This window comes from Phodopus roborovskii, unplaced genomic scaffold, assembly GCF_943737965.1.
Source record: "Phodopus roborovskii unplaced genomic scaffold, PHOROB, whole genome shotgun sequence".
NCBI classification, from domain to species: Eukaryota; Metazoa; Chordata; class Mammalia; order Rodentia; family Cricetidae; genus Phodopus; species Phodopus roborovskii.
The window spans coordinates 10,749,755-10,776,943 of record NW_026126433.1 but is presented as its reverse complement, the minus strand read 5'-3'; the positions used below and the strand labels follow the sequence as shown (position 1 = coordinate 10,776,943).

At 40.8% G+C, this 27,189-nt stretch overlaps 1 protein-coding gene across 1 annotated transcript in view; it reads right to left on the bottom strand.

Annotated features, from left to right (window-relative positions):
- Window positions 1–9,736, bottom strand: part of Ect2 (epithelial cell transforming 2) — a 48,686-nt gene extending 38,950 nt beyond the window's left edge. The window contains exons 1-8 of the mRNA XM_051185904.1: window positions 9,593–9,736; window positions 8,900–8,979; window positions 8,704–8,796; window positions 6,385–6,567; window positions 4,927–5,016; window positions 3,689–3,796; window positions 1,448–1,521; window positions 53–183 (exon numbers count right to left, since the gene is read on the bottom strand). Coding sequence (XP_051041861.1) covers window positions 53–183; window positions 1,448–1,521; window positions 3,689–3,796; window positions 4,927–5,016; window positions 6,385–6,567; window positions 8,704–8,796; window positions 8,900–8,979; window positions 9,593–9,719 — 886 coding nt within the window. The 5' untranslated portion in view covers window positions 9,720–9,736. The remainder of the gene's footprint in view (window positions 1–52; window positions 184–1,447; window positions 1,522–3,688; window positions 3,797–4,926; window positions 5,017–6,384; window positions 6,568–8,703; window positions 8,797–8,899; window positions 8,980–9,592) is intronic.
- Between the last annotated feature and the right edge of the window lie 17,453 nt (window positions 9,737–27,189).

Below are 27,189 nucleotides of genomic sequence, written 5' to 3'. Positions count from 1 at the left end.
AGACATTAGACTCTGGCCAACATCAAACACCACATACATCATGTTATGTTACCTTGCATTTCAGTCATTTCTTCCATACTGTTTCTCTCTTCATCTGAAAATCCCAGGAAACTTAAAATGCAATCTTGAAATGGAGGAACTTTAAATTCATTTCTAAAGTCATCAACTGCTGCGCAGAAACATCTAAAATCAAAATGTACACTTGTAAAGGCAGCTTAAATTCCATACGTTAAGCTCATCCATTTACAAGATCTCAGTATTCTAATGGGCTTAGAATAATGCATTTACTGAAAATATTTTACATAAGACCCTGAACTGTTCATAACTGCAGTTCACTTTTGGTTTTGTTTTTTTAAAAGAGAGGGGGATTGTCTGGGATGTTGCTTATTAACATGTATAGGCCCAGGGGTCCATTATATCTGACAAAATATAATCACAGACAAACTTGACATGAATCAAATCATGGCTGTGTTTTTGGAATTTCATAACACAGATATTCTCCAATTTCATACATTTTAGATAATAACTGGAAAGTTAGCAAAACAAGATAATAAATGTTAAGCCCCAATTCAAACATAATCTAAACATAAAATTAAAAAAAACTATAACATATCCAAATAGCTAAAAGCATTTCTTGTATATTTCTTGTATATTTTAGAATGTTAATGATAATCAAAAAAATGTGTTTCTATGTGTGCACAGGGAGGCCGCAGTGCACACATGAAAGTCAGCAGACAACCCCTAGAAATTCAGTGTCTCCCTTATGTGATCCCTGGCAGCAAGCATCTCCACCCACAAAGCATCTCAACTGCTCAGTCAACATGACTTCACAAAAATCAGTCCCATGAGATGATAGCTCAGCAGTGAAGCACTTGCCATGAGTACCTTACAGCCAAAGGGCAATCCCTGGAACTCATATAAAAGTAAAGGGAGGAGACCAAGTCTAAAGTAACCCTGACCTCCAAACGTGTGCTGCAGCATGCATGCCTACATACACTATCATGCACACACACAAAAAAATTAGTTTACCAAGTAAAACCCGATGACAAACTTTTAATTGTTTCATAACCAGTTTTATTCACTAAGCTATTGGGAAGACTGAATTTATTTTTTTGTGTGATCTACAAATTTAGTTTTTGTTGGCACATGGCTTTATCTTTAAAACAAAGGTTAAAAGCACACATATTAAAAAAATAACATGGGGGGCTGGAGAGAAGGCTCAGTACTTAAGAACCCTGGCTGTTATTCCACAGGACCCAGGTTTGATTCCCCAAGACCCACGCAGTAATTTCAGTTCCAGAGGATGATACCAACTTCTGGCTTCTTCGGGTACTGCACATACATGGCACAAAAATATGCATTTAAGCACATACGTAGAAAAACTTGTTCTTTAAATACATAACAAGTTGAAATCACACAACAAACTACTGGATGACTAAGCACTTACTGCTCATTCCGTCTTTCCCATGCTTTATAGATCCATTCTGGCTTCATAATTGGGGTACCCAGGCTCACAGCAACCTAGGAAATATTAATATCAGTCATTGAGTTTCACCTTAAATAATTTCATTCAAGAAAGTGCTTCTAAAGAATTGTGTACAAAACTCTTAGCACAATTTTGTGTTATACTTTGTTAAATTAAGGTAACATTAAAATAACTTCCTTAGCACACAATTCTTTTTAACTTTCTATTTATTCTGTGTCTTTCACATCATGCATCTCTATCCCATTCATCTCCCTGTCCCTTAGTATCTGCCCTCTGACTTTGCAACCTTCCCTGAAAAAATACAATAAAATTTAAGAGAAAAAAATGAAAAAAAAAAAATCTTATCATGGAAGCTATAATAGTGTGACACAGTGAAACACTCAGTAAACCCCTTCGTCTACATATCTGTACTTGCAAGTGCTCAATACAGAGAGTCATTCATTGGTCTGGATCCAGGCCTCTGTTTTTGCTACACTATCCATGCTGGGCCCTCACTGGGACTCCTCCTCTTGGTTTTTCTGTGTTGTCCTGTGTTGGAGATCCTGCAGTTTTGGGTCTGCAGGACCAGTCCCTTCATGTGCTCCAGATCACAGATGGGGTAGATTCTGGGACAGGCCAACTCATAGCCCTGGTTCTAGGCCTGGGCAGCTGCAGGGTTGATCAGCCAGCTATCTCTCCCCAGTCCTCACCACCAGGGTGAGCTCTCCAGGACTGACCTAGCTAGTTCACCCCTTGCAGTAAGTAATAAGCAAGGGGCAGGGGCAGCTCTCCTGCTTTCAAGCCCTCGGGGTCAGCTCTCCCACACCTGAATCATGAGGGCCAGCTCTACTGTGATATCCACGAGAGATACCCCATTCTTTTATTCTATTTTCTATAGATATAGCACTTAAATTCATCCTCTAAACTTTGATTTCGCCAAACCTATTTTACACCTTGGAAATATTGGCCAACATAGGACTACAAAAGAAAACATGACTATGTCACTAAATTCTTAGAATATAAGTTTAAATTATTAGGGGAGGTCTAATAAGACAGCTCAGTGCCTGCTGTCAAGTCTGATGACCTGAGCTCAAACACCAAAATCCACATGGTGGAAAGAGAGAACCAAACTTCTGAAACAGCAGTTCTCAAGTGTTATATATGGTGGGGGTGTGGTGGGGTGATGAAGGTAGCATGTGGGAAAGACCGGGCTATGGCAGTACAGCCAACACCAGAAACTGACACTGACCTTGATACTATTAAGACAAATATGAGGACACCGTGTATGATCTTCTAAGTATCAGAATAATCTTACCCGGGCAGTGGTGGCACACACCTTTAATCTCAAAAGTCAGGAGGCAGAGGCAATCAGATGTCTTTGAGTTTGAGGCCAGCTCGGTCTACAGAGGAGTGATGATGGGAGATATCATTCTGTATGTTTCTCATACTGGTTAATAATAAAGCACTGTTGGCCAATAGGAAAGGAAGATAGGAGGGACTAGGAGACAAGGAGGAAATAGGAAGTAGGAAGGAGGAGTCAAGATGGAGAGTCTGGAGAGAGCTGGACGCCAGCTGCTTCCCCGGTAAGAGAAGGCCATGTGAAAATACATAGATCAGCAGAAATGGGTTAATAATTAAAGGCAGAGCTAGCCGATAAAAAACAAGTAACCGGGCCAACAGTATTGTATCAAATACAGAGTCTCTGTGTGTTATTTGGGGCTGGCTTGATGGCGGGACAAGACCAGGCCGCGGGTAGAAAAACAGTACTTGTGAGTTCCAGGACAGGCCCCAAAGCTACACAGAAATCCTAAAAACCGCTGATCCTCTTGTCACCACTCTCAACATGCTGGCATTATACTCAGGCACTACTAGGCCATCATGCAGGGCTAGGACTCCCAAGTCCTTCATGTATGCTAGGGAAGCACTCTGTAACTGAGCTGTATCACAAACCCTCCAATAAACGCTCCAATGGCAAAATTTCAACCTGATCCTCAATAAATGGCAGAATCAACAAATGTGATATCACTAAACCCCAAGTCAGGCAAGGTATAAGGAATCAAATAAGAAAAAAGGAGCACTTATGAGTTCAAAGCTAGCATGGCCTACAAACTGACTTCTACACTCTTCTGGACTAGAGTACGCGATCACTTCAAAACAAACATACAAACAAAAGAACCATTACAGAGTAATACTATACTAAAAAAAAATTTAAAGTTTTCATACCCTGAATTTTTCTCCTTGTGTGCAATTAGCCACCAGATGTGTTACTCTGGAATTACATTCCTTTCGAATAACTCCACCCATATGATGAACTAATGTCACCAAATTGACCTCAAAAGAAAATTTGAACAAAATTAATTAACTTGAACAAAAATTTATATTAATAACTCACTTAGCATTAACTACTTTACAAAATTTACAAATTTTTATAAATGTCAAACTTTGTGTATAAAAATTTTTAAAGAGTAGCTTGCTATTGCTATAAGCAAAACTATACAAAATTTGTAGACAACTGGCTCTAATACTGCCTAAACACACAGATTTATTATTTTCATTTACTTACCTTGTTTACAGTTTACAAAATTAGGTATCAAAGCCAAGGCCATACACCCACAGGCAAATATATTGACTTCTTTTCTCGCGAGTTTATCTTTATTTTATGAGTCTGCACACATATAAGTAGGCACTCTAGAGACAGGTGTCAGCTCACCCAGAGCTGGAATTCCAGGTGGCTGGGAGCTGCCTGGCATGGCTGCTGGGAACCAAACTCTTGCCCTCTAATGAGCAGTAATTCTTTTAACCACTGACTGAGCCTTCTTCTCTCCAGCTCCAAATATACTGACTTTTAACATCAGGTTATAGGACACCAATATTTGTCTCACAAAATTACAGCAAAATTTACTAGTTCCAACTTAGGACAGATTGTGAACCAAAAAAAAAAAGTTTCTGTGATTTCTCTGTGGTAAGTATATTTTAAAGCTTGGCTTGTGTAACAACATTAACTTTGTGTAACAAAAACTTCAATTAACCAATGTAGTTAATAATTATCAGGAAAGTAAAACTTTCTGTTAATTTACATGCCAGTTATTACCTACAAATCATAGTTTTTTAAAAAATAAAGCTCTTAAGAACTTCTTTAAAATTTAGAACCTGATGATGGGTGGTGGTAGCCCACACCTTTAATCCCAGAATTCAGGAGGCAGAAGCAGGTGGATCTCTATGAGTTCAAGGACAGCCTGGTCTACAGAGTGAGTTCCAGGACAGGCTCCAAAGCTACACAGAGAAACCCTATCTTGAAAAACAAAACAAGCAAACAAAAACAAACAAAAAATTTAGAGGCTGAAAGTCATAGCGTTTTTCTTTCAAGATGTAAAATGAACTCATAACATGAAAAAGACTTAAACAAACACATTTAAAGATCCATTACTAGGAAAATGTCTTTGAAGATGTCTTATACATACGAGTTCCTCCTTCTTCCTGAATCCAGTAAAGCACAGCACGAGGTTCAGCATGCTTGTACAATACAGAGGACGACACGAAAATGGCAAGGGCTGTGGAGGACACAATTTTAAACGTATGAGCTTCCTTTTCAGTTAGGGTTAGAAAATATTTTCTCAAGCTTAACAAATGCTCTTCTTGCCAATTAATTTTTCAATGCCCAAGGCTTATTTGAATTTTCCAATATGCGGACACACACACACACACACACACACACATCAGACATTTCCCCACCATGTGTGGTCATAATTCCAAAACCAATATCAGCAATCAGAAAGTTGAGACAGGACTGTGAATTCCTGGATACAAGGAGACCTTGCTTCAAAATAAAGCTTTAAAATGTAACTAGGTGTAGTGAGTCAGAGCACTCAGAGGCAGACACAGGTGGATTTCTCTGTCAATTCAAGGACAGCCGAGTCTACAAAATGAGTTCCAGGACAGATAGGGCTACACAGGGAGACTCTGTCTCAAAACCAGCATTTGTTGGCAAGTCTGACTGTTGAGAACCAATAGTCTGCTGACCCCGCCCCCTGATGGTGGGTGGGACGCTCATGGCCATGTCTTCTCTATGTCATGACTTACCTGGCTGCCAGGAGACTCAGTTACGCATGCGCAAGTTTCACTTTTAAAGCAAGCACGCCAATGCCCCTCTCTCTTGCTCCTTCTTTTTCTCTCTCTTGTTCTCTCTTCTCTCTTTCAACCCCCTGCTTTCTGTTGGCCACCAGCTACCCCCCCATTCTCTCCCCTCTCTCAATAAACTCCATGTGGGCGTGGGCGCTGAGTCTCGTGCTTGTGTTTCATAGGCAGCTGCAGCAAAAGAACAACACTGACGACCTGAGTGTGAACCCTGAAAGCACTATAATCAAAGAAGGGAACAGTCCTCTTACATACAGACACGCACACACACAATGTTAAAAATTGGGATAGAAGGGACTAAAATAATTTTCCTAATTCAAATCTTATGATAATGGATAAGATAGGAAAGGTCTATGTCTACACATTTCTGAAAGCCAAGCCTCTGCAAATCTCTAAGGTATTACAGGTGTTAACAAGTAAGACTATGTGTATGTGCTTTCACATACACACAGTCCTCATTGTTTCTCTTTCAATGGCCTTGGGTTATGAATACTAAAAAAATAAAGTAAAATAAAGAAAACATAAGAATAGCCCCTATTAATTATCTTTTTGTTGGAGGAGCCTTATGTAGCCTAGAACTCACCACACGGCCAAGAATGCACTCCAGACCCTTCTTTCACGCAAAGTACTAGGATTACAGGCATGAGCAACCATACCCAGCAACTATTTATTATTCTGAGTGTTACAAACACTCAACAATTAGCAGGATTTTCTGAGTATAAATTTTCAAAAATTCATTAGTAAAAAATGTGTTCTTGAAAAGCCATGATAAACATGTTTCTTACCTCTCCCTTTTGTGCACAGTTGAGTATAACTGGTGGACCAACAATTCTACTGTCAGTCTTGCGTAACTCATTGAAGACAGAATTCTGGAAGTCAGTCACTACAAATACATTCTCAAATTCTGGGGAATCCAAAACTCCAAATTCTTCCATTGAGTCCATCTTTACACAGGGCACTTTAATTTCCTATGATTATTACAGATAAAAATCATTCATAGGCCATATAAAATACATGACTCCTGTATCTTTTTTGGGGGGAGGTGCTTCAAGACAGGGTTTCTCTGTGGCTTTGGAGGCTGTCCTGGAACTAGCTCTTGTAGACCAGGCTGGCCTCAAACTCAGAGATCCACCTGCCTCTGCCTCCCATGTGCTAGGATTAAAGGCGTGGGCCACCAACGCCCCAGCGACTCCTGTACTTTTTGACATCTTTAAAATTTGTAGAAAACCTTAAGTGTTAAAACATATTATTACCAATAATATTCCATACAGTAGTGAAAGACTGTATTTCTCTACTTTTGTATCATATATCCCCATCCACATTAAGACCTTACAGAAGGATACTGTAAAGACATAACTTAAGCTCTATGACTCAGTGGCCTATAACCCATGTACAATAAGTTTTGAGTACTAGAACACCCCAAAAATTTTCCTTTGTTGTTGTGGTTTTAATTTGTGGTACTAATGGGGATTGAAGCTATAATTGTGCATGCTACACACTCTACCAATGAGCTATTGCCATGGCCTTCTAACTGTTAATCGGAGGCAAAGTTTCGCAACATTATCCAGGCTGGCCTTGAACTTCTCTATACAGCCCAGGCTGGCCTTGAACTTCTCTACACAGCTGAGGCTGGCCTTGAAACATCAGCAACCTTCCAAGGCCTCAGACTGCTGAATGAGATTATAGGTATAAGCCACCATGCCCGACTTATTAAAAAAAAAAAAGGAAAATTAAGTACACCTTTTTTGATGCACTGCATTAGGTATATACATATCCACCATTTTTTGCTCTGACCAGGAAAAATAATGTACATACACTGCTATCTTCAAAAATTAAGAAAAAAATCATTATCATGAGTTATAAATACTATAGTCAATAAAATGTTCCTGATTAACATTCTCATTTTAATACATATGCTGTAAAAAGAGGTCATGAGCCAAGTTGGACATAGGGCAGACATATAATCACATAATATATAAAGGCAAGTACCTTACAATGATTTTAAAAAATAATAATAATTAACATACTGAAGAGCCTACATAATTCCTATGTGAAAAGACCAGAAAAAAAGAGTTCTATATGGAGCCAGGTGGTGGTGGCCCACACCTTTAATCTTAGCACTCAGGAGGCTGAGTCGGAGGCCGGCCTGGTCTACACAGTGAGTTCCAGGAAAGCCAGGGATACACAGAGAAACCTTGTCTCAAGAAAATAATTCTGAATTAACAAATAAATTATTTGGGCTTTTATTTGAAAGACTGGAGTGATGAGCCAAATCAGCTATCCCTGAAGTTCTTAAGCTGAACCCTTAACCTGAAATAGAGTGAAGCCTTATCTCACAAGGTGATGGTATGTAAGGATGTTAAAGAGGCAACCCTCAGCCAATCTGACTGGGGTGCTCATAGGAAATGTGAACATACAAAGGAACTGCAAAGATGTGCTACACAAAAACCAGGTCTGGTATACAGCAAGGAAGTCACATGGAGGCCAAGAGAGGCTTCCAGGGACTCTAACCCTGTGGCACCACTTTTGATTAGCTCCCAAAACTGAGAAAATTCAGTTCTGTTGTTTTAAGTGATCTAGTCTGTGTTACTTTGTTCAAATAGCCCCAGCAAACTAATGTAACCAAAGGCCAGAGCGTTAGATCAGCAGTAAAACACTTGCCTAGCATACACAAGACCCTGAGTTCAATCTGGCAAAACATAATAATTATCATGGAGATGAACTAGAAAATTGGATATATTACAAATTCTGAGGCAAAATAATTGATAATCACTGGTTACTGGTATTAATAATTTGGAAAAACAAGAATTTAAACGAAACAAAATTAATGGGGAAAAGTACTAAAACACGTATAAAGAAATTTATCAGATCTTTGTACATATTACATCCTTTATTTAAATTAAATGACTAAGTCTCTAAAATCTGGATTTATAATAGATGCTATAGTGCTATAGTTTCAGAAACAACTCAATTCCAAAATAGTACCGACCACTTCCTACATTTCTAATTCAGAGTGCACAATAAACCTCATCCCAGTCACCAGAGTGAAGCAATTCAACCGAGGGAAGTGAAGCATGCCACATGCAATGAGATGCTTGACCTACCATATTAATAACACTTTTTATTAACTTTTCATCCGATTTTCCAGGACAACTTTCTTTTATCTTTATAACAGGGACTTCCATTATCTTAACAGTCTGTAGAAAAGAGACTCAAGTATAAGATTAAGAAAGATGGAAAGCATTTACACAGACCGGAGAAGACTCTCTTTAGGATGAACTACAAACCCAAATGCCTTACCTTTACCGCCGTCAGGAGCTCTTCCTGTTTCCCAGCTCCCTGGACCAGTATCAGTCTCGGTTCAACTTGAGACATTTCTTCTATTAAAATATGAAATGTTTTAATGTGTTAGGGTACCAACAGCACAGTCTGTGCTTCCTAAACCTTCTTCCTACCTAGAAAATCTTCTACCTCTGAGGGCAGCACAACATTCCTTGGAAGTTCAAATAACCTAATTCTGAGTTCCCTACACAAATATTTGACTATGTATCACTTTTTAAAAACAAGAGATACATTGTAGTAAAAGGCATACACAAACAAAAACAAAGAAATAATTTCCCCCAAATAAACATTATCAAGCATGACTCTCCTTAAAATACAGGAAATGTTAGGAAAGGCCATGTACAAAGTTATGAGATCCAAGTGGCCCCTCATTTAACCATCAACAAATTCTAGCTTAACAATTTTATAGCTATACTGTCCCACTACAAAGAAAGCAGTGTCAACACTAAGTCACTCCTGTTTTCAAAGTGATGCAGCATTAGCCCAAGGGATGGACAGTGAGTGTAGACACAGCACTGGACTTAGTTACTCAATACACATGTCCTAAGTTAGCAATTGTTAAATCGGCTACAAAAAAAAAAAAAGTCAGTAGCTGGTACTTTAGGATTAAAAGAACAATTTCATGTGTTTAAAAGCAGGTAATAGGCTTACCATCAGCATTTGAAGTAGATGCCATGCACAAATTTTCCTTGAAAGTTTCAGTAACTTTAGAATCAAGAATGGAAGAATCTGCCAAGCTAGTTATCTCAGTAGATGTCAATACACTGTTGTCAGCCATTGTTTGCACTATTTTATGGCCGCTGAAAAAATAACATTTGAATACATGAAACAAACCTGGTCACTGAGCAACAATATTATAGCAGTGCTTCTCAACCTTCTTAATAGTGCAACAACTCTCACCATAAAATCATTTCATTACTACTCATAATTGTAATTTTGCTGTTGATATGATAATATAAATATCTGATAAGCAGGATGACCACCAAAGGGATCTTGACCCACTGCATTAGGAGCTGTCACTTGTGTTATGTAGAATGTATCAGCTGGGCCCAGGTGGTAGGGGGTGATCATGCCTGGAATCAGCATACAGGAGGTGGAGACAGAAAGATAAGGAATAGGAGGTCATCCCTAGCAACACGAATTCAAAGCCAATTTGTGGTAGAAGAGACCCTGTCTCAAAACCTCCGTGATCCCAGGTTTCCTCTTTTATAAAATAAAGCTGCTCAGAACTGGCTTATAGAAATACAGTAACAAATAAATAACAAAGTGCATCAAAAGAACACAATTTTCCTAACATATGCACACAAAAGTGGTCACAAATATCTTCCTACCTTTCTTCTACGTCTTCAACCTTTCTCTTCAAAATGTTTATACAACATCTACCTACATTAATCCCATCTTTATTCTTCACCTCATTCTCCCTACCCAAACCGCCTCAAATCCAGGAACTCCAGCATGACTCTATGAACCACAATGAATCTCTCAGCATTTTTCAAGCTCAAATTGCAATGTACTTTATAACTGTGCATATTTAGTAGTGATCAGCTCTTCAACTTCAATCATCACTCTTGACTCAACCTCTATAAAGATTTCTCAGAACTTTTCACAGGTAATTGTACAGTTTACATATTTCCGACATTTCATATTAATTGCCAAACATCTCTAAGATTTGACAAGACAAACATAAATTAGTACCTATATAAATAAATCTGGGCTGTGGAAGAAAGCTCTTTTTGATTGTTAAGACCTAAGAACTGAAAAGGCAGGCAAGCAAGGATGAAAGTTTGCTGCATAGGAAGCTTTAGTTTGTAGCACAGTGGTGAAGTGCTTGCCAGGCATGCTGCAGTCCCTGGGCTTTAAACAGTCTCCTCTTCACATGAGCTCATGACTGACCCACTTTCCCTACTTCAAATTCATAGAGACTGCTCTAGACGCCTAGTAAAGAAACAAAACTATGCTTTAGAAAAACAGTAAGGTATAAATCTTCATTTCCGGATGGTGATTCTAGGCAGTACAACATGTACATACTACAGACCTACACACAGTTGTAAAAGCCACTGAAAAGTCAGACACCTGTTTTCTGGCTCCTCTCTGCATTAAGCCACGAAAAAAGGAGACAGATAACTCAATCCAGATTGTGATAGAAACTGAATAGGTATTTTGAAATAACGAATAATTTTTCATATTTATACAATATTCACAACTATTTATTGTCTTATCCATGGCAATCATTATTTGAAAGTTCTCTACAGAAAGAAGTGCTCCAATAGCTGTCTTTATTCAGAATCAATTATAAATTCCAGTCTTTCTCTACATCTCCTATCTCTTCATCTATCAACATTCTGCCATAGATTGGCGTGTTGCTCAGCCATCAGAGAAGCTTGAACTGGCAGTAGATGGGAACAAACATAGAAACCCACAGGCAGACATTGCAAAGAGAATCAGATACCTTGGAACACCCAGTCCTAAATGGGATGTCTCCATCAGAACAGGAAGAAAGTGTGTGGGGGTGGGGGGCATGGACAACACCAGGAAATCAACAGGATTGAGATACATATGAGCTCACAGAGACTGAGGCACTATGCATGGACCTGCAAAGGTCTAAGCTAAATGGGGTCCCAGCACCAAGACAGGGAAATTGACATGATCTCCCATCCCTAACCAAGAAGCTACCTCCAATTGACAACCACTCAAAAGAAAAATACAGTGCTCTCCTGAGTCTCACTGGGTTCCATACCCAACAGTAGATGGCCAACTGATGACCAACTCTGGTATTCTCATAATTCTTTGTCTGGGCTTTTTTTTTATTTTTTTACACTTTACTGCTCTTTTGTTTATATACTATGGTTTCCCATTTGTGCATTTATTGTGTGTGTGTGTGTGTGTGTGTGTGTGTCTGCTTGTGTGCTTCTTGTGCTTTTCTTTGTATTTTCTTCCTGTTTGTTTTTCTCTATTCTTTTTTTCCCAAAATTCAAAAGACTCTGTTTCAAAAAGGGGACCAGACCACAGAGAGGTAGAAGGAAGAGGGAGAAGAGGGAGAGGTGATCAGCTTTCAGGAAAGAGGAGGAGACTTGATTTGGTTGATGGATGCTCTTTTCAGGTGGGATAGTGCATGGCCTAGAATTCACTATGAACTCCACGTCAATTCTCCAGCATTAGCATTCCTGAGAGTTGGGATTAAAGGTCCACAAAACCAAGATAGGTTTAATCAAAAGAGGCCATTTGAGGGCTGGAGTGATAGTTCAGAAGTTAAGAGCACTGACTGCTCTTCCTAAAGTCCTGAGTTCAATTCCCAGCAACCTCTTCCTGCTCACAACCATCTGTAATGAGATCTAGTGCCCTTTTCTGGCATGGAGGCATACATGCAGGCAGAACACTGTATAAATAAAATCTTTAAAAGAATAAAATAAGACCATTTGAGCTGCTCATGGTAGTGAAAGAAGAAGGATCACATGAAACCTGATCTCAAAAAAAACCAACAGCAGTAATTAATGAAATGGTTAGTAGAACACAGTGCTTAATTTATATTAAAGCTTCCCCCTGGGGCTGGAGAGATGGCTGGGCCATTAAACTGAATTTTCTTACAGAAGACAAACGTTCAATTCCCAGCACCCACATGGCAGCTTACAATTGTTAACTCCAAGATCTGACACCCTCCCAGACATACTTGCAAACAAAACACCAATATACATAAAACAAAAATAATTTAAATTTTTCTTCTAATAAGCTCCAACAGTGCTTCATTATAAAAAAAAGGGTGGGGGAGGGTTAGTAGAAAGGATTTTGAATGTTTCCAATAAAAGAAATGATAAATGCTTCTAGTGATATAACCACCCTGATCTGATCATTACACAGTGTATAAATAAATAAACTAAAATGCCCTATTATTGCTTGAAGTGTAGCTTAATGGTAAAGCATGGGATGGGTTCTGGGTTCAACTCTGAGCCCCCCAAAAAGTCAAAATACAGTCCCTAATTATGTACAACCTTGTCAGTGTCAAGGCTTTACAGTACACACATACACACATATGTATATGCATTGTTAAAAAGGTACATTATGTGTGTGTATATGTATACGCATACACATATAAATATACATGTGTATGATTTTTTAATGACAGGGTTTCTTTAGACCAGGCTGGCCTCCAACTCACAGATCCACCTGCCTCTGCCTCTCCAGTGCTGGGATTAAAGGTGTGCACTACCACCGCCCAGCTTTTAGAATGCACTTTTGGTAATACTTTAATTTACATCTCCCTCTCTAACTTAAAATGCTTAACTACATGTATCATTTATTTCCCAAACAGCTTCAAATTTTACAGCAAAAGAGCTGTTAATGACATAACATCCAACAATCTGATTTCAACCTGAAATGCACCAATCACATTTTTTTTTTCAGGGTCCAGAGACTTAACAAAATTCTTTTAATAAACACAATAGAATCAGGGGTCATAAGACACACATCACTGACCACGGGTGTAGCTCTGCAGTTGCGTTCATGAAATCATCCCCAAAGACTCATGAACCAGGCACGGTGAAAGTACACCTGTAATCCAAGCACTCAGGTGAAGGCAAGCATGTCAGAAGTACTATGCACTTGACTGCATAGTACAAGCCTATACTGGGCTATCTTCGACCCTGCCTCACAACACATGGGCGATTTTAAACAGTCATCATAGCTTTTCTTTTAAATTGGGTTTCTTCATAAAAACATTATCCAGGGGGGAAAAAACAAATTACAATAGAGAATGTTATTAGTAACTGTAATTAGCAATTCTCACTTACTTAGAACTTACTATTTTGCAGGCACTATCCTAAATCTTTTTCGTTCTTTCCATTTAACCTTTGCAGCCATCCTAACAGACGAATACTACTGCTATATCCAGTTTGTAGCTAAGGGAAGTTGCTCCCAAGGCGACTCCAAGCTGGGTCTAACTCCACTGATAGCGCTTCCTTAACCACTAACCACACACATCTGTGGCCAGGAAGAGGCGGGGCGGCCTGGGTTTCATATTTTAAAAAATCGAAAATCGGAATTCTGCAGGAATTCCAGGGGGAAACCACAAAACAATCAGGGCGGCTCAGGGCTGCAGCGGGCGGGCGGGCAGCCAAAATCCCGGTCCCAACTGCACCCTTCACCCAGGGGCGCCCGGCAGCAGCACAGTAGGGAAGGGAGGACCCGGACTGGGACCGCAAGGAAGGACCGGGACGGGGACGGAGGACGCGGGAGGGGACGCAGCACGAAGCGGTGACCGGGAAAGACACAGACAGGGACCAAGCCCCGTGCCGCCCACCGCGGCGGGGACGTCGGCCTTGGACGCCGCCGCGCACGGTTCCCGGCACTCGCATCCCTCCCATCCCCACTCACCCCGCAGTCCTCGCCACGCTTAATATAAAAAAGAACCTCTCCGGCGAAGTCCTGGATATTCTGCTCAAACACTCACGACCCTCACTGGCACCGCCATGGCTCGAGGGAGGCTGCTGCCGCCGATTCAAAAATCCAGCGGCTCTCTCTAAGAGCCATGCTGATTGGCGCCCTCTATCAGGCGCCTTTTGATAGGCTGGCGCCTCGAGGGAGTGATGATTGGTCACAGCCTAACGCCCGCCTCCAGACGGTGCCGACTGATTGGCTGTGCGTGTCTTTCAAATAAGCTAAACGGCTGTAGCGTGTGAACATCGGCAGAGTGCCCGGATGTGGCCGCGAGGGGGCGGTGCCCCCGCAGCACCTCCGGGATAGCAGGTGTTTCTGTGGTTACCGCTTGTTTACTCTATAAACAGCCTTTTTCCGGAGGACCAGTCCCCTCCTCTCTCTACCATCTCCTCCGACTTTAAGAAAAAGTAGTAAGCACCCCAAATCATTCCGCTCTTACTGCTTCCCAGATTTTATTTTTAAAGACAAGTTTGCATATGAGCAATTTTAAAATGTGTGGAAGTTTTAGAATCCCCGCAGGCAAAATTGCTTCAGGGCTGGCTGCTCCTCCCACCCAGCCCCAAGTGCAAATCTAGACAAGAAGTGATGGATTCTTTTCCTGGGTTAGTATTGCTATTCTGAAAAATTGTTTCTAGTTGTAATTGTCTATAATACAATCTCTTAAGGAAAATACACTTGTAGCTGGAAGTTGTGACCCCACCACTGAGGAAGATAGGCTGCAGGTGGAGGACAAGACCAACCTGGACTACACAGGATGACCCAGTCTCAAAACAAAATTTTTTTTATTTAAACAAACAAACGATTGTTGACTTAAATGAAAGGGGAGTGAATCTTTAGTTAGGGACCCAATCTCAATAAAACATAGGAAACTAAATTTCTTTTCTTTAGATTTATTATTTCATGTGTCTGACTTTTTTGTCTACGTGTATATATTTTCCCTGAATATATGTGCATGATATGAGTGCCCCTTGAGGACCTGGTCCTCTGTAAGAGCAACAAGGGCCTCTAACTACTGAGCCAACTCTCCAGCCCTAAAACTGCTTTAAAAATAACACAACTTCTTTCTAGTGTTGTCAGACAACTTTAGCAGCTTGAAAAGTTTGTGGTGTAATTCACAGAATGAGTAAAATAGTCTATAATAACATCTTTTTTTTTTCTGCTTACCAATAACTATGCCCTGCCTTTCACTAGAATTCTGTACTAGCCGTTACGAAGAAAAGAAAAATAGACATTGACATTTATGCTTGCATTCTTAAGCCTGGGTGTGTCTGGCATTCCAAACATTCTCATCACTACAGTACTTGAAGCTGGAAGCAGTCCTGCTTCCTTTGTGCACTGCCCTAGGGAAGCAAGTTTCCCAATCTGTTGGGTGAGGATGGATGCGACCTGTGCAGGAAGTTTATGCAGCCTTTCAAAGCATGTACTGCACCTTGATGAGAAATGGACAGGAGATACCATCTTCACTAGCAGATTTTTATTTACTCAACAAATACTTGCCAACTGTAAGAAAGCCATTGTTCTTGTTTGGGGTAAAAACATCAATTGGGTATAGATGCAGCCAGTCGAGGCTTCAGTGGCTTGTGGTGGTACACACTTGTAATCCCCAAGGACATATCACTTTCAGGCCAACCTTGGCTCTGTGAGACCCTGTCTAAAAATATAAAGGAACCTAGATAACAGATGGATTTAAAGGAACTATCATATAGAAACAGTGTATGGGGAGCATTCTAGCAGAGTGAAGATCCTGGTAAAAATAAAACACAATCCTTAATCTTTGAATCTTCACTCTGTGTGTTGGAGAATATTGTTTTAAGGTGTGTTACTTTTGTTTATGTGCATGTAACTGAGAAGCTGTGTTCCTTTGCCAGTCTAAAACACCTGATGGGCTAGGAAAGAGCTGACAAGCCAATAGCAAAGCAGGAGAAAGAAGTAGGTGGGGCTGGCAAGCAGAGAGGATAAATATGAGGAGAAATCTGGGAGAGAGATCTAGGATCTGGGTGTTAGGAATAAAGTACATGGGGGATCTTGGAGGACTCCATGGCAAGTGAGGGTGACCAAGGCGGGGGACAGATATGCCAGGCAGACAGAGCTTAAGTGAGAAGTTTTATTAGAAAGAGGAGGGAGGGGGGAAGGAAGAGAAAACACATAAAGACATAGACAGAAGAGGGAGACAGGAAAAGTTCTGTCTGCCTTGGGGGAAGAAGAGAGTGTAAGTGGGTGGGGGAGGGGGTCTTTCTTTTAAAGACCCTTCGTGCAGACTACACAACCATGGAAACCTGGGCTGACCCAGGGTACTGCCTGAGATCATTCTACCAGGTAACAGGGGCAGGCCAACATAATCATTACACAGTGGAAGGAGGAGGACTTCAGGGGCCAGCCACCCAGCTGCCAAGACAGACAAGGAGTAAAATGGAAAGAAAGGGTATACAAGAATAGAGAAAGATAAAAACCCCAAAGACAAAAAGATTGATCGGATAATTTAAGTTAAAAAAAAAAATGTGAAAGAAACAAGCCAAGCTAAGGATGGGCATTCATAACTAAGAATTAACCTCCATGTGTGATTTGTTTGAGAGCTAGGTGGTAGGCCCCCCAAAAAAGCCAAAAGAGTAAACCATCATATAACGCATGCGAGAGAGAGAGAGAGAGAGAGACTTGTTGGAAATCATAAGAAAACTTTGAAGAGTCAGTTCACTCCTTCCATGGTGGGTTTGGGGAGTCAAACTCATGTCATCAGGTTTGCATGGCAAGGGATTTTACATACTGGGCCATCCTGTTAGACTAAATCTTTGCAGTTTGAGAATGAAAAGGTCTGGGGGAGGGGACAGGTGGATAGGGAGGTGGCTCAGCAGTTAAGAACTCTTGTTGCTTTTGTAGAGGCCCTGTTTGATTCCCAGCACCCACATGGTGGCTGAAAACCACCCCTAACTCCAGTTCTAGGGGATCTTACGCTTTCTGCAGACTGTTGTGGGCATCAGGCACACACATTATATACATACATATATATATATATATATATATACATACATATACATATATATACATGGTATATACACATACACATAAAACTTATCAATCTAAAAATGTTTTTAATTTGAAAATTCTTTCTTTAAAAAAAGACATGGTACATTGCTCTTTGATAAGCAAGTTCCAAACCAGACAAAGCTACACAGAACTACCCTGCCTCAAAACAGAATAAAGAAAAATGTGCACATATGTACATATACTAATATATATGTGTATACTAATAGGTTTCTCCAACTACAAAGTAAGCCAGACCAAACAGAATTGAAAAAGTGTAACAACAGATGTATTTGAGTAAAGCAACTCCCAGAGGAGTTCCCCAGTCCCAGAAATTGAGGATGGATAAGCGCCCACAAAGGAAGGCAGTTAGACTTTATAGGTTGTAGGTGAGAGATGATGAGAGGTCAACCACAAGCTGGGTATGTGCCCAAGTGTGGGCAAAAGATGAGCACTTTAGGCAGAGACTTGGCAGCTGGCAACTTCAGAGGAGGAAGCTGCAGTAGCTGCCAAGAATTTGGAACTGGGCGTTTGACACCTTTCCTTTGTTCAAAGGCTCTCTAAGGAGGCAGAGTTTTGGGGAGAAAGAGGGGGGAATGGGGCTTTATGGATCATGCAGGGGTGAACTGGAGAATCCAACCAAACATATACCATATATAAATACCAAAGTATATATGTACACACACATACATATATTTATTTTAAAAACAGAGGGAGATAAGCAAATATTTCATTATGTTGATGTATATCTATGCCTTATTTGCTGACAGAGGCTAAGTGCCTGAGTAAAGTTTTTAAAATTTTTTAATGTGTATGGATGTTTTGCCAGCATGTATAGCAGTATACCACAGTCATGCCTGGTGCCTCGGAGGCCAGAAGAAGGCATCAGGTCCCCCGAAACTACAGACAGTTATAAAACACCACGTGAGAAGTAGGGATCAAATCCAGGTCCTCTGGAAGAACAACCAATGCTCCTAACCTCTGACCCATCTCTCCAGCACTAAGTATTTTTTATCAGTTGGTGAGTTAATAGCCATGAATATGCCTCATCTTTTTCCTCTCCCTTTATCAATTGTCCTAGTTGAAATTCAAGAAGTTTCAGGGTACCTGTTTCCAGTTATAACACTGATATAGCTGTTTAGACTGATCAAAGCTATGTTCTAAGAGGTTTACGTCAAAATAGGTCAATAAGCTCACATTGACCTCATTTTCTCTCCTCCCCATTTGAGACAAGGTGGTATGTGTCCCAGCAGGCCTCCAGCTCACTACCTAGCTGAATATGACCTTGAATGTGCTCCTCCTGCCTCTATCTCCCACAGTGCTGGGATTATTGCATGCCCTGCCATGTTTGCTTTAGGCTATAGTGGGGATCCAAGTTAGGGCCTCTTACATATTAGACAAGCACCCAGCTGATAAGCTATAGCCCCAATCTATTGATTTTTGTTTTCTTCCTTGGTTTTTGTTTTTTCAAGACAAGGTTTCTTTGTGTAACAATCCTGGCTGTCCGGGAACTCACTCTGTAGACCAGCCTGGCCTTGATAAGACAGGGTTCTCTGTGTAACAGCCCTGGGTGTCCTGGAACTTGCTCTGTAGACTAGGCTGGTCTCAAACTCACAGAGCTCCACCTGCCTCAGCCTCCTGAGGGCTGGGATTAAAGGACTTCGCCATCACCACCCAGCTTCATATTTCTTCTTAAATGCCTAACACCTGCTTCCCCTTGTGCTGTCATTTAATATGCACACAAAGAAACCCCCCCCCACACACACACACACACCACCACCACCACCACCACCACCCAAGTCCCATGTATTGATAGGCTTCGTATCCAGCTGTTGGTATTCCTTGGAGGTAACTGAACACTAACCCCAGTGTTGGATTGATTTATTGATAAATTCATGGCTACTAGGAGGTGGGGGCTGGTTAGAGGAAATGAGTCCCTAGGGGGATGACTTGGAAGAAGTACCTTGGCTCCAAGTTCCCTTGCTCATTCTGCTTCCAGGTGATTCTTGCCATTGCTTTCTCGTGCATGACTACAGGAACAGTGGTGGCCATGTTGCTGGGTCTGACCTGGTCTCCAGCCACTATACTCCCCACCCCATCCTTCCCTCTACCTCTACCCCAAGGCTGTTCCAGGCAGGACCTGCACTGCCTGCTTCTTCTCCAGAGAGCAGGCAGTCCCACATCCAAGGCTGGTCTAACAAGAGAGGACCCCACGGAAACATCCAAGTATGAGGTATGGGAGAGAGACAGAGACACAGAGACAGAGAGGAAGTTTAACCATCTTTGAAAGCAATAGTGGGCCTCTCTGTCTCTCTTGGTTTCAGGTAGGTGTTGCAATGTTTAACTGAGCCAAGATCAGAGGTCTTATACCTGTACTCTGTGTGTGTGTGTGTGTATGTGTGTGTGTGTGTGTGTGTGTTTCTTATTCAGAAGAAAATCGTTAATGAGGAATAACTGTATAAATAACATCTCATAGGATTTTAAGCCTAATGTCCAAGGAGTGTGATACCTTAAATCATTAAGAATCACACCAATTACTTTATTCTTCGGACATCTTCCTCCTGAGTGTTCAAGACCATTCAGGTAGCTAAAATGAATCTCCTTTTTTAACTGGAGAATCCCTAGAAAATTTTGTCATGGCTTGCAAGGAACCCCTGGGTCCTCTAACCACCTTTTGTTTTCAAGTTGTTCTATGCATGTGAGAAAAATCCAAAGCTTGCTTGACTGTGGCCTCGCTTGATGCATGGTAGAGATTTTCCCTCTGTACTGGCACTCCTCTGTGTAAACTGAACACTGTGAGAGCTCACCAGGAGGGATTCTCTGGCTCCTAACAAGAGAACACGTGCTTCTCCATGGCTGCAGAATATTTAGAGAGATGCCTCAGAGTCCCCTGGTAATACTTGACTTTTGAGAGCTGGGGGTGGGGGCTGGTGTGTGTGTGTGTGTGTGTGTGTGTGTGTGTGTGTGTGTGTGTGTTCCTCCCTTTTAACCCCTTTTATCACTTTAGTATAGCCTCCAAATCTGATTATTGAACAGCACTTTGGTACTTTTAACTACTGTGTAATATTTAGATAAAACTTGAACAAAAAAAAACAAACACTTAATTCACTTTTATTAGACATGCATTTTTTTGTTCCTTTAAGCCAGTCCTTGTAATTATCTTGGAGACTAGACATCTTTGATTTAAGCTGAGTTTGACCTCAGTGCTTTGAACCTAGATGTCTAACGTGCCTTGCTCAGACTCTTGTAACTTGTTTAAACTTTCCAACCATTCTCAGAAAGCATCCAGTCATTGTATGGGACATAATAACATTAACAAATGAACAGTCAACAGGCCTACACATGACAAGTACACGATGATAGCCAATGTAATAGCAATTGTTTATCTTGGAAGACAGCATTACCTAATACCACCTTACTGAAAGATCAGGTCACATAATCCCTCCAATCTCAGGCCTTCCTGAAAACTCCTCCCCCACAAGATCTCTATGGAAGCCCACCTCCTAAATCAGTCCTCTGATGCTTCTCCGCAGAGGCAGTGCCTTCTTGTGTCTCTACCAATAAATGTCTTGTGTGAGGTTTGTTGTACAGTGTGACTTTGTGGTATTCCTTGGCTCCCCACTGCCAGGATACCTTGACCCCTCAAAGCTGTAGCACCTTCACTGGGGAAACCTTTCCTCTCAGAGCAATAGCATTTACACTAGTCATTTGAAGAAAATAAGAGGGAAAAATCAGACCACAATTATAATCAGATCACAGGAAAATCAAAGTCCAACAGTGACCAATATGGAGGATCTACTTGTGATCTTCTGGGCTCACACAGCCCCATTTCTCTCTATGAGTGTGAGGCCAGCGTGATCTACAAAGTGAGTTGCAGGGACAGCCAGAGCTAAACAGTAAAACTTTGTCTCAAAGAGGAAGAGGAGGAGGAGGAGAAAGAAAGAATGAATGAATGAAAGAAAGAAGGAAGAACTGACCCAGCTCATGAGAACATTATTAAATCTTGTGGCAGAGGATGCAAAGGAGTGGCCTGGGTGTAGGAACTCACCACCTGGAGTCCAGTGACAATAGGATCTGGAAAGAAGTTGCAGATCCACAGTGTAACACATAAAATCACTATAGCCAGGTGCCAAGAAGAGAGTGTGAGATGCCAAGTGCCAGAGAGGATAGAAAAGTGAACAAATCCCACATTGTGAACAACATTAGTGCATTAGCAGGAACCTAAAATTCAGGTGAGGCAGGAGGGCAGATGTGGTGACATGACCCTGAAGTCTCAGCACTTGGGAGGTGGAGGCAGGGGAATCAGGACTTTAAGGTCATGAGACCCTGTTTCAAAACATTAATGCACAAAAAATAAAGTAGCCAGGCAGTTTCCATAACACTACAAAGGAAACGAGCACAGCTATTCAATTATCAGGCTCCTGGGTACTGTGCTAGGCACTAGGAATAGCACTATGAAACACATTGATGTGATCACATTACAATCCTTTAAGCCCATGAAGCCCAGGCACCTTCAGGTTTGCTGTGTAGCTAATAAGAAAACCACCTTCCAAGTGAAGGGATTTATTTACAAGTGTGCACCCCCATACCTAGTTTATGCTATGTTGGAGTAAAACCCAAGGATTCATGAAGTCTAGGTGAGCATTCTACCATCCCCAGCCCACATAACTGTAATTCTGTCACACTGCTTTCATTTTGTACCACTGGAAGGCACAAAGCTTTATATCTACACTAATTATCTGTAATAGAGAGGCAATTTTGGTTAATATATGTAAAACAGAAAATGTTTCCCTAATGAACACTAATGCGAAAGTTGTGATGCTTGCCACAGTTGCCATTATAAAGGGAAAATGTTATCAGCCATTATTTTCACCTTCTCTCACACCCAGTTGAACTTATTTTATGGAAGCTATTAAACTATTGGTCTATTTTCTCCTTCATTAAACATAATTTTCTTCAATTTTTCATTAACATTTTGTATGCATCTTCCTTGAAGATTAAGCAGTCATTACATATACTATTGTATAATTAAGATCATTATCAGTAATTCCAAATCACATTGTTTCATTGTCCCAATTTAAAATCCTTTTCTTGTTGTTGGTGATTTTACTGTTGTAGTCTTATCCCCATGAAGGAACTGACACATCAATACTCCCAGAAGGTGGATGTGACCCCTGACTGTTCATCACTTGATTTGGTCCTTTGTTGTTTGTTTTTGCTTTTGTTTGTTTGTTTTTTTTTTATTTGGTTTTTGTATTTTGGGGTTTTTGCTTTGTTTTGTTTTTGAGATGGTTTCATGTAGTGCAGGCCAGCCTTGAGTTTACTATGTAGCCAAGAATGACCTTGAATTCTCATGTCTCCACTTTGTCCCAAGTTCTGGAATTAGATCGTGGCTTTGTGGTGTGAGTGTTTGACAAGTCTCACTATCTTCTCCTGGCAGTCCTGGGACTTGCTATCTAGACCAGACTGGCCTCAGATTTCTCCTGTTCTGCTTCTGCCTCCTGGGTTCTGTGTTTATAGGCATGCACCACCATTCCTGGCTTATAATGATGGTTCTTTTGGGGTTTTGTTTTCAGAAAATTGTGAATGTACAGTGGGAATCTATGAGAGTCACTGTATCTAGGGTACCAGTTTCATGTCTTAGTGTTTGTTGAAGGTATCTGGACCTTGAAGAAATTGTGTAAAGAACAGTTTTCTGTGACTTACAGAGTTGTTTTTCTGAAGGGTTAGTCATCCGTTGCATATCTTTGATCACAAGATTACCCAGGCACACATGGAGTTCTTGTATTAATTGGATATTGCAGACAGAACACAATAGGACTAAAGCTTTAAGAGTGTGATGATTTCCTTCAGATAACATGTAGAATAAGTCAGATGGGCTTTTGACATGAGAAAGTTGCTAGATTACATTCAGCCAGTAAAAATGTTTCTGAACAGAGGTCCAGAGTTCAGTTCTCAAAAACTGTTCCTCCTTGCTGCTAGAGGTCTAGGGTGACTCTCCTAGAATGGCCCGCACAACACAGAACACCTGACGTGAATGTAGATTACTTTTACAATTTAAAACCTGAAAAAACAAAGCCACCTTTGTTATGCCCTGTTCTAATTGGTACATCCAAGCTCTGCCAAAAAATGTTCAAAGTCTTTTACCAACTCTCTCCCAAAGCTGAAAAGAACAGGCATTGTAAAGATAACAATTGTTTACCTGTGTGTGTGTGTGTGTGTGTGTGTGTACAGCATGTGGGAATCAATTTACTTCCTCCACCATGTGAACCTCTGGGATCCAACTCAGGTTCTCAAGTTTGGCAGCAAGCACCTTCACCTGCTCAGCCATCTCACCGGTCCACAAGCATGTATCCGTGCTTGGAAAAGAAGGTGAGGATCAGGGTTCTGCTTCTTGGAAAACCTTGGGATACCTTAAAGTAGAAACTTCTTCATCTGAGATTTCAAACTTCAACAAAAAACCTGAACAAATAAGTAATAATAATAATTTTGAAAGCTCCAAGGAGTCAGGAGGATCAGAGTTCAAGGCCAGCTCCTTGTGATCGCACACACCTTTAGTCCCAGTCATTTTGGAGAGGCAGATCTCTGTCAGTTTTGTGGCCAGTAAGTTATAAGCCAGCCAGAGCTACACAGTGAGTCACTGCCTTAAAGAACAAACAACAAAAAAAAAAAGGTCCAAGGACAGTCTAGTCTGTGTAGCAATTCCAAGCCTGCCTGGGTTACAGTGATAACTTGTCTCAAAAAAGGAGATAGGGAGGAAGGGAAGACGGAGAGAAGGGGAGAGAAGAGTTGAGAAGAAGAGAAGAGAGCAGAGGAGAGGAGAGGGGAAAAAAATCTATCTGGGCATATTAAAATACACAAAACAAAAAAAGAGACAATCTTGTTTTTTGAGAGAACATCTCATGTACCTCAGGCTAGCCTCTGACTATGTATTCAATACTTGCCTTGAGCCCCTGATCCTTCTGTCTCTGCCTCCTGAGTGTTGGGGCTACAAATATTTGCCAACCACCATACCAGGTTCATAATTATAAAAATCTTAGTTGTAAATGCTAGGGACAGCTATAACCCCAGGGCTGGATATCAAGGGGAAAGCTTGTAAGTTTTAGGCTAGCCTGGGCTACAAAGCAAATTTAAGGTCTTGTCTAAAAATAATCAAATGAAAATATCAAATTTTTTGGAGCGGTGGTGGCACACATCTTTAATCCCAGCACTTGGGAGGTAGAGCCAGGCAGATCTCAGTGAATGCAAGGCCAGCCTGGTCTACAGAATGAGTTTCAGGACAGCCAGGACTGTTACATAGAGAAACCCTGTCTCAAAACAAAACAAAATCAAATTTTATATATACATATAACAAACTCAAATTATAAATTATGTTTATAGCAAAGACTACATAAATTTCTACCTGTTAAAAAGGATTAAGTTTGTGGTTATGAATATGTGCTTTTTATTTTTTCTGTATGATTACTATTATTATTTGTGATTCCTCTTAGATGTTGCCTCCCTAGAATTATAAAACTGTTGATTACCTTCAGAGTTTTGGTATTAAATGAAAACGCAAGAGCGACCAATATATATGAGCCCAAGTCCTGGAGGGCAGCACACAGGGCCTGGCTCTACCTCCCAGAGCTGAGTTTCTGACTTATACAGTTTATATTTCTTCATATGCTTATTTTTGCATCAAATAGTCTAAAGTAGATCTTAAGCTTTAATGTAGATTGGATGATAATAAGAACAGACACCTGGCTAGAGTTTTAATTTACATTAAGATCTTATAAAAAATAAGCAATGTGGGGTATTGTGACCTATACATACAACCCTAGCTAGCACTTGCTAGATGGATGCAAGAGAATTTCCATTTCCAGGAAACCTTAGCAAACCTTATCTAAAAATAAAAATTTCAGAGTATAAGTAAGAATATAAGTCAACAGTGAAATGCTTGCTCAGGATTCATGAGGCCTTTGTACTGAAGAAGACATGAGCTCCAGTTCACTATGACAAAAGCACGAGGACAATCTGAACTCCAAAAGCAAATCTCTAAAACAAAATACTCCTTACACTTAAAAAAAAAAAAAAAAAAAAAAAAAAAAAGACATTTCTTCTGTTCCCCATCTCAGAAGGTGTTTTAGTCTTCCGAGGGCAAAAGACACCAATAGATTTACTCAGCCAGGGGGAAGGCACCAAGAGATTTACACAGAGCTGGATCTTGCTGAGTAACAGTGCTGAGTGTACAGGCAAGATGTGCCCACTGGGGCAATAGTGGCATAAGGGTTACTATGAGGTAACGGGTTGTTTTCTGACTAGATTCAAGGCCTCTCCAGAATATGGAATCCATGTTTAGTACTGTAATCCCGGTCAAAAACCCATGCCTGAGGAGGTCATAGATATTAGGCAAAATCTGCTATTCTTATCTGGTTCAATGATCATGTTGTCAAATTGCCTTCTAAATGCTTAAATACCTATAAACATGGCTGTTCTCATCAGACACTCATAGGAACTTCTTTATGCAGTGCGCAAGTCAGTCAACGCCGAGACATGATCGATCGTAGTACTTCGAATAACAGACTAAGTGCTCCTAGCTAATCAGCTTGACATGTCTTTGTCAACTCTGCTCACCCTCCCCAACGCTGACAAGACTCAGAAATAGCAAATAGCTCAGAACAGAATAAAGAACATACATCTGGAGGAGAGTTATGGAAAGCTGTCTTCTGGACATGACATTGTTACCACACGAGAACTTACAGCCATGTGGTTACTGGCACTAGCAATCAAGCCAGGCAGAATTCAGGCACAGATGGGGGGAAGGTGCTCTCCAAGCCCCACCCCTTCCTAAGGAGCTTGTGGTAACCGACAGCTGCTGGCAGAGGAAGAATCTCTATTTTGAGGGCATTCCAACTGATAGTTTTCCCATGACCTTACCCACACTCACGAACATATGGACAGCACTAATTGAACTTAGTAGATTATCAAGAAGAGGAGTGGGAGGAGGAAAGGGAAGCCATGAAGTTGGGAGGAGGACATGTTGGGAAGGATTTGGGGGAGAGAAATGGAGGGTGGATATGTTCATAACTTACTGTATTTGTGTATGCAATTCTCAAAAATAAAAAGTATAATTAGAAACATTTCTTCAAGGAGCTGAGAACAGACACCGAAGCCTGTGTTTTTGAGCCAAGTCATCTTCCACTGATCCACAACCCTCAGCGCCAAGACACGTTTAAAAAGAGAAAATAAACAAAACAGCCAGGAGCTGTTTTCTTACTGAATCACGAAGTCCTGTGTTAAGACTGTGGGAACACATCATCATAGATGAAAAAGCATGAAGACTCATAACCAACCCACAGGCCAGACCTCCTGGCTTGTTCTTCTGTGGGCTACATGAGCATTGTTATTTTTAGCCTTTACTCTTTGTGTTTTTCTCACTTTCAGACGTCAATATTTTAAATATTCAAATCTCTATCTCTACCTCAGATCTCTCCTGAGGTACAAATCCATACAGAACTGCTGGCCCACAAGAATCTCCTTTTGAAAACACAAGTTTTCAGAAGAAGAAAGAAAATGCAAGTTTTAAAATTTTAGGCTTTTTTAAAAAAAAGATGTATTTTATATTATGAATACAGTGTTCTGTCTGCATGTATGCCTGCATGCCAGAAGGGGGCACCAGATCTCATTACAGATGATTGTTAGCCACCATGTGGTTGCTGGGAATTGAACTCAGGACTTCTGGAAGAGTAGTAGCCAGTGCTCTTAATTGCTGAGCCATCTCTCCAACCCTAAATTTTAGTTTTAAAAAGTTGAATACTACT